Source organism: Oreochromis niloticus, linkage group LG23 (genome assembly GCF_001858045.2).
Source record: "Oreochromis niloticus isolate F11D_XX linkage group LG23, O_niloticus_UMD_NMBU, whole genome shotgun sequence".
Classification (NCBI taxonomy): Eukaryota; Metazoa; Chordata; class Actinopteri; order Cichliformes; family Cichlidae; genus Oreochromis; species Oreochromis niloticus.
In genome coordinates this window covers 11,858,687-11,874,328 of record NC_031986.2, presented here as the reverse complement: position 1 = coordinate 11,874,328, position 15,642 = coordinate 11,858,687, and the positions used below count along the sequence as shown (strand labels likewise).

The 15,642-nt window shown below is 40.9% G+C and overlaps 3 protein-coding genes across 8 annotated transcripts in view; all 3 read right to left on the bottom strand.

Moving 5' to 3' along the window:
• LOC100696515 (mitogen-activated protein kinase kinase kinase kinase 4) overlaps positions 1-4,236 on the bottom strand; it is a 38,558-nt gene extending 34,322 nt beyond the window's left edge. For all 6 annotated transcript variants that reach the window (XM_013268900.3, XM_019351594.2, XM_025903432.1 and 3 more), the window contains exons 1-2: positions 3,944-4,236; positions 3,524-3,589 (exon numbers count right to left, since the gene is read on the bottom strand). In XM_013268900.3, the coding sequence (XP_013124354.1) occupies positions 3,524-3,589; positions 3,944-4,000 (123 nt within the window). In that variant the 5' untranslated portion in view covers positions 4,001-4,236. The remainder of the gene's footprint in view (positions 1-3,523; positions 3,590-3,943) is intronic.
• Positions 4,237-7,769: 3,533 nt separating this feature from the next.
• chst10 (carbohydrate sulfotransferase 10) lies at positions 7,770-11,091 on the bottom strand. The gene is made up of 6 exons (XM_003440969.3): positions 10,931-11,091; positions 10,416-10,559; positions 10,210-10,322; positions 9,894-10,119; positions 9,582-9,687; positions 7,770-9,368 (listed from the first exon to the last, which is right to left on the bottom strand). Exons 2-6 carry the CDS (start codon positions 10,519-10,521, stop codon positions 8,816-8,818), a joined length of 1,104 nt encoding a protein of 367 aa, XP_003441017.2. The 5' UTR covers positions 10,522-10,559; positions 10,931-11,091; the 3' UTR covers positions 7,770-8,815.
• Positions 11,092-12,109: 1,018 nt separating this feature from the next.
• On the bottom strand, positions 12,110-15,166 carry rpl31 (ribosomal protein L31). The gene is made up of 5 exons (XM_003440872.5): positions 15,013-15,166; positions 14,459-14,562; positions 13,112-13,237; positions 12,282-12,394; positions 12,110-12,197 (listed from the first exon to the last, which is right to left on the bottom strand). Exons 1-5 carry the CDS (start codon positions 15,136-15,138, stop codon positions 12,166-12,168), a joined length of 501 nt encoding a protein of 166 aa, XP_003440920.4. The 5' UTR covers positions 15,139-15,166; the 3' UTR covers positions 12,110-12,165.
• Between the last annotated feature and the right edge of the window lie 476 nt (positions 15,167-15,642).

Genomic DNA, 15,642 nt, shown 5'->3' with positions numbered 1-15,642 from the left:
AGTGAGACTCTCTTCATGCACTGCAAAAAGCAGTGTGCATTGTTTTAACATAACTAATGATAAATTGGGTGTGACAGACCTACACTGCCTTCACAATGACTGGATATTCACTACAAACTTTATACGATGGGTCATGACCGACATAGAGCACTCTTTAGACATGCCTTAACTGGCTGATAGCACAGTTTTAAGCTAATTTTTGTTGGGAATTTAAACAAAAGCAAGGACTTCATTTTAAGGTTTCTGAACAAGCTACAACATCCAGCACTCAAGTGACAAAACTGCAGTACCTTAAATGACCACTTGAGGCTGTCTCTAAAAGACCAAAGTTCCTCGTAGGGAAAAAACAACTTAACAAATGACCATTGTGAAACTCAACACGTTAACAGCTTTCTTATTAAAATAATAATAATAATAATAATAATAATAATTTAAAAAAGCTATATAGACATTTAACTTCAACTCACCATTTGAATTGTATGAAGAAGTTAATTAAGTTAGTTTATCTGTAGAGTTGGTGCCTTTTGGGGAATTTTCATCTGATATAAGATAACATTAAGATTCCTTTATTGTCGCTATACTTGGGCATCATACAGTGAAACTGGAGCAGCGCCTTGGTTTCAGCAGACTAGCATACATACATTTTACATGCTTTACTCATGCATACAGTACAGCAAAACAGCAAAATAATACATAAATTTATTTATTTTGTATGCGTTTGTATTGCTATAGTCTGACAAAAACCCCCCCCAAAAAACAACACTGTGCAGTTGATTGTATAAAAGGTCCACAGAAAAAGTGAGCCATCAGCTGCACAGCCCCTTAGCACTAAACACATTCAAATATGGTGATTTCTGGCACCAAAACACAAAGGCAATAATGCTAAGCAAAAGGCTTTAAAACTGAATTTCAAAAACTAATGGGGTGATGTAACAGATGGTCCATCTTTTTATACAGTTTATTTTTCTGTAACTCCTAAACTCCAAATAAAACCAAACAAGTTGGACTAATATTTATATGCTGGCCTTTCAACTAAAGTACACAACCATATTATTTATAAAATCTATGAATCAAGTTAGATTAAGTGCATTCAATCTGTTTGGAGATCCAGGCTTTCATTCCAATCAGTTTGTTGGTCAAAGCAATATTAAAGAGGTTTCTTTTTTTTTTTTAGCTATGAAGTCATTTTCATTATGGCTTTCAGTCAAAAACTGTTGTGCTGTGTTTTTCAGAAGCAACTGTAATCTGGCATCTCTCCAGTGGCAACGGATGCCCTCTTGGCAAAGAGTACTGCAACGCAGCATGGCCACATGAACCCTGACATGGCAATTTGGGTCTTAGAGAAAAAGCGTGCTCCATTAATCTTTGAGGATAAAGCGTAAAGCTGAAAGTAGGAGGACACAGCACAAGTGCCATGCATACATTTTAAATACTTTTGGTCAAAACAAGACTTTGTATCAGTACCACACTCGTATAGCTTATTTTATGCCTTCCAGTGATGAAAATCTTTCTACATTACTCCAAACAAATGTCCCGTTTAACACAAGCACTAGCCTGAAAAATTTAAAATTGGTAAAAAGAGGACTAGAAAACCTGGCAAAAACTTGTAAACCTTTGTAATCCAGTAGATGGAGGAATTTTAGTCCCTCCTCCTCCTTTCTGTGCTCTAAAATGACAATGCCAAATATCAGACAGGACTCTGTGATTAGAGTGGAAACTGTCACGATCACTTTATTGTAAGGATGTCAGAAGACTGATATGAATGCAAAACACGCAATGATTCGCTTGACACCAACTTCTAATGGAGAGCAGACATTCTACTCCCAATAATCTGCCTAAAAAGGAACAAAAACCACAAAAGCAAAGCTCTCAAAGGAATTAAAAGTCACCAAAAAAATCAGAGTAAAGAGCTTAGTCACATTATTTTTTTTTTCATAAGATAACACAAAGAAAAAAAAAGGGGGGGGGCTTGCACACTGTGACCAAGTGCTGGACAAAGCAGCAAAGGCCTCAGAGGGAGAAGAATCTCCACCCCGTTTTCACTTGGGGGGCTGCTGTGATTATTCACTGGGTCCGACTTTGAAACCCTACAGACAAACACCTCCTTTCTGTGGATCTGACTGACTGGGAGACCCAAAAAGAGCGAGGGGACAAGCTAAGCTTTGTGAGAGCGGTGAGCAGGTTCTGTCTGGAATTGGACAGCTGCTCTTCTACCAGTTACACCCTCCACCTCCTCCTCTAGCGCCTCAGTCCCACTGCACATGCTCACAGGCCACATGCTCGTGTCGTTTTAACATGACAGCCAGGCCGCTGATCGACAGCTGATCAACAGGAAGCTGCAGCGGTAGAGCTCCAGCATTAGCCATGCTTTCGCTAATAGGCAGTTTGGCTTATCTTGTGCAGGCCCCGGCGTCTGTGTGTCGACCGCGAGCTAATCTGACAGCCCTCTCTTGTACACGCTCTCCATTCCCCTACAGAGCAGCTCTCGCAAATAGAATTAGTACTGGACACTGAATGGAGCAAGAGATTAAAGAGGACCCAAAAAAATAATAAAGGGAGAGGGAGACGCACAAATTCTCCATCTCATAGGTCAAGCTCGAAGCAGTCTGGTGGGAAGACAGCACACATGCATCACACTTCCTTTTACACTGCACAGGGGTGCTTTCAGGTGTGGCTTCACATGCACACAGATGGATCTGCTCTGCGAGCTGAGGCGGGGGCGATCCTGGGAGTGGAGCGTGCTAGGAGATTGAATGCAGGTCAGTGGAGCACTGTGGGCTGTCAGAATGAAATACTCAGCTTAGTGCATGAGGAAAGTGATTTTTTTGGGGGGCGGGGGGGTAGTCTGCGTAATGCTAATGGATCTGATTAACCAGCTGCAACTACAACAGCACATGAAGGGTGCTGTGCTGCAGCACGGGCCACTAAAAAAAACAACAACACACATTTGTGTCTTTGAGTCTCGCTGTCCCTCCTTGGCGATGTCTGTCAACAGCAGCAATGTTAATTTTCAGCAGGGAAATGCGACACCAGAGCAGATGGTCCACAGAGAGGGATTCCCATCCACTGAACTGGAAGAAAGTCCGGATTTGAACGGGATATGGAATTTGGTTTTGTTAATGAGAAGAAGAGAAAAAAATGAAGGTGCTGCAGACTAGAGTGAGGCCATGAGGATTGTGACACTCTCCACGCATGCCTCTCCCCCACCTACTTTTTAGCAAGGCAGGTGATGCATCAGAGCAGATTGACTCACTCACTCACACCCCTACTTCCCAGCTGAACAGTTAACAATAACACCAGATTCTAATCACACTAATGAACTAGAATGTCTTTCTACCATATTAACTGTCCACAATGTGGTGCAATAGCATCTCGAACCCATGCGTGCTTAATGCCACTTTCTTTGTTCCCTGGTTTGATAAGAAAGGGGGGGGAGGAAAAAAAAAAAAAAAAAAAAAAAAAGCACAGTGCCGAGCCTCCACTGTGAAAACAGGACAGGCCATGCACTGCGCCTCCAACCAACCTTGTATACTTGTCCATAGGTGCCATTTCCAACTACCTCCACCAGCTCAAATATCCCAGCTGGATCCTGGAAAGAGGGGAAAAGGCAGAAAGGTGTTTAAATTTAAAGTAATGTCATTTTTAAAAAAAAAAAAAAAATCGTCCAAGCAACATTGTGCACTGTGAGCCAGCTGTTGCGTCCTGGTCTCCCCTACATGCCAAATGCATCTCGAACAAAGGAAAAGCAGACACTGGCAACACCTCGCTATGGCTCAGCGGTCATTTTCAATACTTCATCTCTAACAAGGAGAGCAGGCTCAAACTTGCTGCTACTACAAGTCACACAGAACGACGGAGGGTTGAATAAAAATTAAAGCAAACTAAAGAGGAAAATATATAGATAAATTTAAAAGAAACAACGGCTCGGATCAGCAGCACTCACCCGCAATGAAGCCAAGTCTATGTCTACTAGACTTTTAGCTGGAGAGTCGTTCGCCATCTTTCAAATAAAAGCCGAGCTTTCCTTCGCAAAAAGTGTCCGCTGAATCATTTGCGGGGACTTCGGGGGATAAATTACAGCAGAGGCCGCCGGGTACTCCTCTCTCTGGGATCCGCTCCTTAGCAGTAAGCGCTGGGCTCTCGTTACTCCATGTTGAGGTGGCAGCAGCGGACTCCTGCTCGCTCTCCTCTCTCAGTTACTGCCACAGGAGTCAAATTTGACTGGTAACTCTTACTTCCGGCGAGCGCTTTCAAAAATAAAACAGCTTTTAAAATCGTTTTGAGAAGAAAGCGTTCTAGTTTTTTTTGTTTTTGAAAAATATTTAAAATAAAATTTGGAATGCAGATACAAATATTAAGACACAATGGTGGACATTATGCTGTAGTATATATTTCTGAATAAAATAAATTCAGAATAAAAAAACGCTCTTTCATTGAAAGAAAATAACGTGCATGATCAGAAAGTGTAAATAAACAGCCAAATAATCATTAACCCTTACTTATCTTACCTTGTAGGTGCCACTGAGAGCATTTGTGTACGCTAAAAACCAAAACTATAATAATTCAAAACACAGTGGCTTAGATAAAGACAGGAAATCACACATTACAGTGAGAAAGGAAGCAAATTGTTATTTTTCTTCTTTCACATGACCTTATGGCTTATGAATTCCCATAAGACCATAACCACTGGAGGAGGAAATATTGAGGATTTTAGTGTAGGTGGACGCAGTGATACCACAGTGTAAACATACTGTGTAAAAAAAATGAGTGCACAGTATCAAAGGAAAAAGTGCTGAGTGAGCAGAGCCTCGTCATCACGTAATTATGGTTTCATGGTTTCATTTTTCAAGTAACTGAGATATTTAATAGCATGATCTTTGATAATGGTTCATAACTCATTTGTCTTTAATCTGAGACGTCTGTATTTTTCAATTAAATGCAAAAAAGTTGCAATAATATTCAGTAAACCAGTAACTCACATTTATTTATTATATTACTTTTTATTGTTATATTTTGTTTGTATATTTTTGTTAATTTAAAACTTTCATTTTATTTTATTTCACTTTTTTCTGTTTTAGAGTTAGAAAAAAGGGTATTAACCCCTTCTTTTATGACCCTTTTAACTTGCTAAGCCTTTTTACTTTATCGAGATAGTACTGTGCAAAAGTCTTGACTCATCACTTATTTGAAGAACATTGTGCTTCCAAAGAGCCGGGCGATCTTATAATTTTTAAAAGTGGTCTTAAGCAACAGTTCTCTGGGTTTCCTGAAGGTCTTCAAGGTGTTTCTTTGGACATTAGCTGCTTTTCTCACTCACTTTCAACCCAGTCCTTGTACTGAAACATTTTCAGAGGAAGAATATGTTTGTTGTTATGTTAGCAACTTAACACTGACCTAACTCAGGGAATAAACCAGTGTTGTGTCTACACACAACAGACAAATGGCAAAGCACACATTTTAAATTGTATCTTTAGGCACTTTGTTGCTAGCAGCCTGTCACAAAAACACATCATTTATTCCTTTTTTTTTTTTGAATCATGACAAAATACCAATGATAGATAGCACAGTATGAGCTATTAGCCAAAAAGTTGGCATATCTCTGCACAGTGTGAAGTATGTTATTAAAACTTGGAGGAAACTGGACAAAGTGGAGGGCGACAGAAAACGTGGCAGGGTTAAAATATATATATTTATATATCTACAGCAGATGATCAGTATCTGAAAGTTGTGTCATTAAGAAATGGAGGAGAAAAATTCAGCAAAGACCTGACACTGGGTGCATCTGGCCCTCCTTGATCCATCTACTGCAGGGATTTCTAACATAAGGCCCAGGGGCCAGAATCAGTCAGGCAAAGACCCCAATTTGGCCCATTGGATTTCTTTTGAAAATTGTGGGCATTTAGGACTTTTGCTGCTTTTCCTACCTGTAAAAACCTCCCTCATTGCCATTCACAATCTACTAACTTCATTAAATGACAAATTTCTATAATTTTACACATTTCTTGTCTCAATTTACACCCAAAGAGACATGCTGTAAAAAACTGAGAAATAGAGTTAGAGTTGCTCTTCTTTGTCTTATAATAAGATTTTTAATTGATTAAACGCATAGTTAAACGTTTGCACTTGCAGAAGTTTTACCAGTTTTACCAGTATGCTTGCGCATGTTTTAATAGATAACTGCATCTAGTTTTTAATTTTTCTAGCAAAACATGAGGAAATGAGAGCTGGCTCAAGACTTTCGCACAGTTGTGTAATGTTTGCTAAGGCAATGCTCATTAATATCTACTCAGAATAAAACCTCTTAAACTGGTTCCTAGAAGTAAACACGTGATGAATGATCGCATATCGACCTGCTTTCCAAGGGTGTAATGCTACACTTTAACTTGAAAGTCAGTCACCCACACTTCCGCTGCTCTCCTGCTCGCTGCTCTCCCCAGCTTTGCCGGAGAGCCGCACAGACACAGGAAGCCGGTCGGCTGCACTTAGACAAACAGGGCTGGGCTCTCGGTGCATCAAGCGTGACCACCGAGGTGATATTAAATGAACTTTCCCCCCCCCTCTCCAGCTAACCGCCATCAGCCTGCAGGCCCGGTGTTTATGCAAGCTCTGCCGCAGGAGCAGAAGGACAGGTGGTATAAACAGAGACAGGCAGGGGAGCAGAGCCCCCACCACAGCATCCATATGGACATGCGCGCCTGAGACTTCAGTGTCAATATTGGTAATCATGGGTGTGGCAAGTGAGCAATCTCGGGAGTGATGCTACTGCTGTGTGCGTGTGTGTGTGCAGCACCTAAGTGCACTCCAGGGAGCAGCCTGTAATAAAACAGCTTAATTTCACCATGACTGGAGCCTGCATGCACAACACTGGCTTTTAAGGTGAAATAATGATATACTGTACAGCCAAATAATGAAGATCAACCAACAGGCTACTCGTTGGTCGAAGGAGTGTAAGCAAACCTGCAGTCACTTCACTGATTTAGGTTAACGTCTGCTATCCATATGGACGAATGTGATTTATATGGTCCACACTTAAACTGCAGCAGTGCTAAATAAACAGATCATATTAAAAAAACACACACACACACACTGGCACTCCTGAGGACATTTACAACCCTGGATCTCTGTGTGAACACCAGCAGCTGCTGTTACTTGTCACAGCTGCACAATGGAGGGTTCATCTGTTGCTCAAACAAACTTTATCTCCATGGTGGAACGACAGGACAGGACCAACCAGTCGGACAGCACGAGGGAGAGATAACCTGGCAGACAAACGTATAACAAACACGCGAGCCACAAAGCTTTGAGGCACTCGGGGTTAATACACTTAACTGAAGCTTATGCTCTGTGTAAATCAACTTAAATGCACCTTGCACAGTGTGAGCTTGGATATTTGACACTGATGATGCAAAATCCTGTCCTTGCCCTGAGCCTCTTTGATGCTTGCATACAGCTATGAAGTATTTGTTTTGCCCTTAAAGCCCTCTGCTTAAATGTCAATTCAACAGACTGGTGTGCTGACATTTAAGTTCAAAGGGTTCAAGGTGGTTTGTGGCTTTTTCACCAAGCACTCACTTTTTAAATACACTGCTGCCCCCCCTGTGGATGTTTGACATTATTGCAGCGACACCAGCTTCAGAGCAGCAGAGAAGATTCAGGGATGTAGCGAAGGAGGACATGCAGAGGGTTGGTGAGATGAAGGCAGTGGATCAGCTTGTGGTAATAGTAAAATGCACACCTGGGCAATATTTAAGAAAACAAACACAGAAACACACAACTGACCAGCAAGTTTATTACAAGCCATGTCGTCTTTGTACCACAACCACCTGTCCAAAAGGTTACCCAGAGGTTGCAGAGACGCAGCAGTGTTTGTTTTTTTTACACCTGGGACGCCTCTTGTGCCACCACTCGGCGGGTTAATAATATTATAAATAGCAACACGTAATAGAAATGTTGAATTCCAAGACAAGAACATTTACACAGTACATTTCTAATTGAAAAAAAGAGCCTTTTAAAAAATCTAGTGTCAGTTTCCTTCAAGGACCCAAAAGCATTAAAAGCTAAATATACATCAGGTGTAGTAAAGGCTGAAAAACTGCGGTAGTTGGCACAACACACCAGGGCTTCATTTTGATCCCACGTTATGATATGTGAAAAACCAAGCGTTTATCTCTTAACGAGACTGAATACGCCCAGCATTAAAACAAAAAAGGTTTCAAAATGTAAAAAAAGGAAATTCTGAAATTCTCATTTGATTTATATTCACATCTTTGTGCTCCCAGACACACGCAGTCTATCTGGCATTACAGGAAGAGGTACCGAAAAGGACGCTGTCTGAAGCATATAGCAACATCCATTAATGAAACAGGCGATCCGTACAGTGCAAAATAACAGCTACATTACAGGGTTTACCGTCCTGCATCCCTGGCATTACATATAAAAAAATTACAGAGAACAAATTAATCATAAATATTACAAATGTGTTCTCCACTTGATTTGTACCATACATTTGACCTTAATGCTGACGCTCCCCCTCAGCATCACCAACAAAAACCTAATAAAATCTGTGGTTATTCACTGGTCAGTGTCATTATGGCGACTTCTCACACCCCATCCTGCACCTACGTTTGCTCATCGGTTACATTTTCTATCTGCACAAACACGCTGTTAAACGTCCTAATATTAGGCAGCAGTTTGCATACATGTATTCCCACAAAAGAACTGACTCTGTTAATTACAGTCCAACTCACTCCCAGCAAATCAAAGATGGTTTATATATTTAAAAAACAAACATGTCTTTTAGTCAGTGTTAATTGCCTTAGTTCAGTAGAAAGTCTGGGCTTGGGTAGCCGAACAGATGGAAATCACCCTGATAGCGTGCGTAGAGACGCCTGACGTCTCGCTTGCTGATGCCTGAGAAGTAGTGCTCCACCTTGGTCCTGTTATAGCGTGTGATGCCTGGAGGAATGGCAGGGTAGGTCACCAGTGCGTCGATGCCTGCTGCTTTAAGGATGTACGGGGCATCCTTTTCCAGCGTCTCGTGGTGGCCGACCACGCTGTAGTTTATTGTGCACGGCGCGCACAGCTCTGTGTATGTCACCCAGTGGATGATGTGCTCGCCAAACTGCCGGTCCATACGCCGGTGGCCTTCCACATCGCCGAGGTAGCGAACAAAGTCTTCGAAGTGGAGGCCGGAGGCGTCGAGGTCGTTGTTACGGTGACTCTTGCGATATTTCCATATAATGGCTGGAGCTATGTCGTGCTTGTACCACGGCTCGAAGCGGGGGTTCTTCACAAACTTGTCCTTGAATGCAGAGATCAGGCGCTCGAAGGGATCCCTCACAATTAAGAACTTGAAATAGGTGTTTAATCTGTTGAGGTACGAGGCAGATAAACGTTAGCATAAGCCACAAAACACTTGAACTTGCATTCCTTACAATCAAGACAGAAATCTATTGAAATCTATGTGCCAGCATCTTTCAAAAGCAGCAGCGCCGCTTCATTTTTGCTTTTTGATTTAAGGAAGTACGTTCGACTACTTTAACCAGATAAGTCCACATTTATCACTGTAACTACAAGCCCACCTGTGATTTATTTCCTGATGGGTGAGGGACGACAAGCGAGGGAGGCCATTTTTCTCATGGTCATGAACAAGGTTTTCTGGGATTTCCTCCACAGTCTGGAATGCCCCTGCAAATAATGATAATAATAATAATAATGATAATAATAATAGTAACTACTCATCTAAATTAACTACTTCAACAAATAGGCATGAAATTAAAAAGAACAGCACTGTTTACCCACATGTGTGTAAAAAAATAAAATAAATAAATAACAATATCGTGTGTTTATAGTAAACAGAGCACTGCTTTTGCCACTGTCCTGTCCATACTTACCATTGAGCACAATGAGGACCTTCTTCCACTGTGTATTACCCACTTTAGGCGTCTGGCAGAAAAGGATCTTGTGTTTGTCACAGACAAAGATCCGGTCGAGGACAAATTTGCTGATGGAGACGTGTGTCAGATTTCTCAGGCTGCTGTTCTTACACACTGTCGAGAGCAGCTCGATTCGCTTCTGGGCGACTGACTGCCAATCTGCCAGTGTGGGTACTGCTGTAGGCTGAGAAACATACACAACTTAGAGTTATGTAGAGGAGAGAAAAGGCAAATGGCATGGATCCGTTATAATTAGTAATCTGTAAATAGTCACCTGATCTGATGACTTTGGAGCTTGCTTTTCAGGGCTGGACATCCGAATGGATTTGACCACCACCTTAGTGCCTGGTACTGTCCCACTCGGACTTCCAGCTCTCTCTCCGTAATCTAAAAAAACACAAATCAAATGGGACTGATCACAATCCCCCCTCCTGGGATTTTCCGCCTATAGCTATCACCATAACAGGTCCAGTGGCTTACCATCAACAGCTCTGAAGCTGATGAACTTGCTGAGAAACATCACGATTAGCAGCACCCAGCCGCAAGCCCCGATGAGCAGCCAGTAGTGCCGCATCGCTTCGCACATCAGCCGACGGCCATGGAAACAGCGAGTGGCGCTCCCACCTGAGCACACGAGCACACACACAGAGGTAATGGAGATAGCACCTGACTGACGCTAAAACTAACCTGTTAAATCATATGTCTTAACGGTCAGCTATCCTACATAACGATTCAAGACAAGTGATAGCTACACAGCTCAGGGCTAGCGACCGTGTATGGAGAAAAACTGACGGCAATGCTCTCAGCCTCTGTGTCCGCTCATTTAAATAGTGGTGCTTTCAAGCAGCTAGCTAGCCAGCTAGCCACACCTGTCCCTCCCAGACATGAAACAGACAACTTAAATCGTGCTCGTTTTTTTTTCTCGGCTAGACCAGTTTAAATCTCACCGCACAGACACACACGGCCCAAAATCGAAAGCAGCCTCGTAGCTTTACCTTTTTGATGAGTTGTAGTCACTTCGCAGCTGTACAAACTCCAGAGAAACCGTTAGACGATCCCATAGAAACGTCTCCGCTGATGGGTCCACTCCTCTCAACATCCAACTGCTTACAAATTAATGGAGCTCCCCTAGCGGCAGCATGGCAGCACTGCCATGACGATCTGACGTGAGCACACCCGAAACACCACATTTTAATTTATATAATGACGCAAGAGCATAAACTCTTATTAATATATATTTTTTAGGTTAATTACATTATTTTTCCCCAGGTTGTCCATGTTCCATAGTTTCAGAACAACCTGTTATATCAAATATAGAGGAACAGGTCCCTGGAGATAGCAGAGATGAAAAGGCTACAGTTTTCATTGGTAATGACCAGAATCAGAAATGACTATATCAGAGACAAAGCTCAGACTGAGCAGTTTGGAGACAAAGTTAGAGAGACAAGACTGAGATTGTCCAATCTATCCACGATCCCTTCTGTGCATGTGTCCAAACAAAGGATGTTGAATGTGGAGCTGCCATGCAGGAGGAAAAGAGGAAGTGCACAGGGGTTCAGGGATGTAATGAAGGACATGGAGATAAGGCGAGATGGAGGCAGATAATCTGCTGTTGTGAACTCCAAAGGGAGCTGTCAAAAGAACCATCCTCAAGAGACGACTTGGTTTACTTTGCTGATATCTCTGCATTTGGATTAACAGATATATCATATATATTCCAGTCCATCAAGCGGGTGGACTCCATTATTCAAAGAAATTGAACACCTAATTAATTTTCCATTTAAATACCATAACAATATTCTTAATAAACACCACCCAGCAAACGCCAATAAATCCAGTTGTTTTTTCCCCTATAAACTATTAGCACTGTATTGTCATAGTGGTAGTGTTCAATGACCAATCAGGAGCTTTACTATCTAAAAAAACAAAAAACAAATAATAGTAAAGTAATTTTGCTTTGCTTGAAAACAGAGGGCAAGAAATCCCAAAGACAGTTCACTTAAAAACATCAAATTATAAATAGTTATATTAACGGGGTAAAGATTCATTTAATTTCTACAAACTTTGACTGTTTTGCTAGCCTAAAATTATCATCCTTAATCCATAACAAATCTCAAATCAAACCTTCAGTTATGAGCAAAAAAACAAAAACAAAAGAAAGAAAGAAAGAAATGCAAGAGGAAACACAAGATGTCCTTTTATTTCTATTTATTTGACTTGGAGACAACTTTTAGTTTTCATCAACATTGACTGTCTGCAGACCTGTGGGGAAAAGAGAGGACACGATTAAGAAAATGTCATCATTACTTCCACGGGTACCTGAGAATGAGTGAGAAACATGCTTACCTTTGCATGTGGTGACAGGAACGTATGTGACCAGGGTGTAGAGTTTGTTGGGGGAATCCTCGTCCTCGTTACGCTTCCTGGACAGCCGTACGCGTATCCTGTACGGGACGTTCCTGTGACACACACACGCACACATCAGAACACCAGGAAGCTAAATGATTAGCTGGGACATTACTAACTGCTACAATCACAAGATGTTGCCACTCTTATTTCAAGCAGTTTTAATTCCTGTGTAATCTTAAGCAATGCATCGAGATATTAAATAATGACAGCAGCAAAAAACAACACTGAAAAACACCTCCCCTCTCTTCTTCTGTTCATATGCTGAGAAACAGACTAGAAAAACTTCAGATAGACATAAGTGAATCACAGATAGCTGAAAGCAATGGCGCCATCAACAAGTTCTCCGACAATCTTGTATTTCTAAGCACAACTTTTGCTCTATGTCCAATAAATCTCAGTTGTGTGCACACAGAAGGCTGACCAACACCTCCACTAGTTCAACTAACCTGTAAAAAAAACGAATGACTGAAACATGGCAACAGCACACCTGGCCATCGAATTTTAATTGAATGTTTGTTACAGCTTTCCATCTTCTTTTTTGTATAAACCTAACTTGTTAAAGCACATGCTGACATATAGCAGTTCCTAAAGTCACTCTGGTGACAGGAGCTTACTGACAGCCAGCATTGCTCACTTTAACCCTTCAGAGAAATACGCAGGAAAGTAAAAAATGGCTTTGAGGTAAGAATAAACACGGACGCAGTGCAAACCACCCATAAAAGCAAACAGGGGGAAGCTACTGAAATCTGAAGAGCGCATCAGCTCACCTCACACCCTTACTCCACACTGCCTTGTTGAGGCGAGTGTCAATGCGGACATCAGGAGTTCCCATTTCCTTCACTGCGAACTTGCGGATCTCCTTGATGGCGCGGGGAGCTCGCTTCTTGAAGCTCCTGCAAATGAAAAAAGGGACAACTTTAATATGAATACAACAGAAAAGAGCCCGATTAGTATTTCTCTGCATGCCAACACTGGGTGAACAGCAGCACCGGGCGACAAATAACAGTCACTGACAAATTAAATGCATGTGACTGATTCCTATTAGACCCATTCTAGGTAAAATAATCTAAAAATGACCCAGACTGTCCAAGTGTTAGGGTTTTAGCAAATCAGACACTTTAATTTGGTATTTGAAGATCTGTCCGTTCCCCTGATGTTATCTTCTCTACAGCACAAAATACTCAAATTCACCCAATCCTCATGTCCCCTTTTTCTTTGTGGCTGAAAGATCTGTCATTTCTCAGACAAGATTAACAGGTAAAGGGTATTTTGGTGTGTGGAAGTTTTTTTGAAAAATGAAACTTTCATTGATCATTTTCTCCCTTTCACTGTAGATTAGCACTTAGAAGCACTGTCTATTCTCTCAACTACCTTTGTCTATAGCTTTTATGTCATTGTTTTTTAAAGAGAGGCATTATTAGTTTTTATATGTGCGCTGCTTTATTGTGTGCTCAGGAAAACAAGGCGACCTAATCTAATCTTAATTTCTATCGTTGATTCTTCTGTCTTCTCTTATATAATACGTTTCATGAATTACTAAAATGCTCAGATTTATGTATAATAAGATAAAGGACTGATTGCTTTTAGTGCATCCAAACAAAATGTGCTCATGTGCACAGCCGTCCCACACAACAGAGCCACACTGCAGTCACTTTAATATATTTTAATCAAATCTTCAATCAGTATTTAAACTGTTGTTAATAACTTACTGACCTTTCAAACATTATATCATTAACGATAAAAGTCATTTTGAGCCAGGAACAATATTCCTGTCACAAGGTAGAAGCAGATCAAGCTTTTTGGCAAAGTGACTTTTAGATATCCTTTCTTGATCTGGGTAATAACTCTCATTGAGATTAAAAGTGTCTTTTTCAACAGATGTGACCAAGAGGGCTGCAGAAACTGCAACAAATACATCATAACAGATCTATAAAGTTGTTTTCAGTGGCCCAAAAGGCCTGGCTTCATAAAAGAGAAAGGTAACTTCTTTATTTATTGTATGACCCTCTTCTTTAATGCAGCTTTATACAGCCCTACCAACATAAGCAAATATTTTAAACATACAAACAGATATATCGGAAATCGTTTTTTGGCATAACACCAGCAGTACTTACACTCCATGGATGCGCTTGTGGACATTGATGGTGTACTCTCTGGTCACCACCTCGTTGATGGCTGAACGCCCCTTCTTTTTCTCTCCTTTCTTTGTTGGGGCCATCTAGAAAGAAGGGAAAAAAGACACGCATACTTAAGTTTAAGTCCGCTTTCAACACAACTTACGCTCGACACCCGAAGAAAAGCCTGACGTTAGCATACAGCTCGCGCTAGCGTTACTTACTCAAGCCAACATGTAGCTTAAATAAGAAAATAAATGACATAAACGTTAAAAGAATAACTGTAGTGCTGGTATTATGTTTGTGCTCTGCGTGACAAACACTCCAGCAGTGTGTGTAGAACATGGACAGCCATGCAGCTAGAAACCGCTGCGGTGCTTCTCCTTCGTCGCTTTAAAGTGTCTTTACAAACATTCAGCAACATCAAAATGGTCACATAACAGCAGATACAGTACTAATAAACATTATTACACGATGGATGAAAGTTTCTGTGGCTTTAATACCACAGGATGGTAATGGATTGTAGAATAATAGTTTCTGAAAAAATTACTCACCTCGGCTCTGAGCTGAGGCGGAAGTCGGAAGGACTGAGCTAAGGTGGAGGGTTGTGGGTAAAGGAAGCCGGTCCGTTTCGAATGAGGCCCGTTAACAACAAACGTAGAGCTAATGGTTCCTAGCATGCCAAATCCGTATAACTTTAAAGAAGTAGCTTTTATGGAAATTGTTGGCTGTAACATTTGTCTTCTGTCGAGTAATGACTAACAGTTCTTATTAAAGATATCTACGATTCACATCATATTAGCAAAAAGTATTAATCATCGATATGAATAGCTCCTTACTTATCACTGGAAACTCCATTGAGTCCTGTAACTTTGTCAGCTATTATTACCATACGTTTCTATTAAAACGTTTCTACATTTCAATCGGTCGTGTTTTGAATACATTTTAAGAAATTTTTAATACATGTTATGTTTTTTTCAATACATTTGAAAACAAACGCACAACACGATGTTCTTATAACACTGTTCCTTACCACACAGGATTATAGGATCATCTATATGTAGCTTAAATAAGAAAATTTTTAGGTTTTAGCTTCTGTGAAGCACTTTGTGATTTTTATCTTGAAAGGTGCTATATAAATAAAGTAAGTAAAAAAATAAAGTTTTACTTACTTACTTACTTAC

What these genes read in the sequence shown, in the direction of transcription:
- chst10 (XM_003440969.3), bottom strand. Translation starts at nt 10,521, where the DNA reads ATGTGCGAAGCGATGCGGCACTACTGGCTGCTCATCGGGGCTTGCGGC. An exon ending in CAGCTTCAGAGCTGTTGATG is followed by an intron (nt 10,323 to 10,415) that starts GTAAGCCACTGG and finishes GTGTTTTTTTAG; the next exon opens with ATTACGGAGAGAGAGCTGGA. An exon ending in CATCAGGAAATAAATCACAG is followed by an intron (nt 9,369 to 9,581) that starts GTGGGCTTGTAG and finishes GTACCTCAACAG; the next exon opens with ATTAAACACCTATTTCAAGT.
- rpl31 (XM_003440872.5), bottom strand. Translation starts at nt 15,138, where the DNA reads ATGCTAGGAACCATTAGCTCTACGTTTGTTGTTAACGGGCCTCATTCG. An exon ending in CGCCTCAGCTCAGAGCCGAG is followed by an intron (nt 14,563 to 15,012) that starts GTGAGTAATTTT and finishes CCTTCTTTCTAG; the next exon opens with ATGGCCCCAACAAAGAAAGG. An exon ending in GTGTGGAGTAAGGGTGTGAG is followed by an intron (nt 12,395 to 13,111) that starts GTGAGCTGATGC and finishes TGTGTGTCACAG; the next exon opens with GAACGTCCCGTACAGGATAC.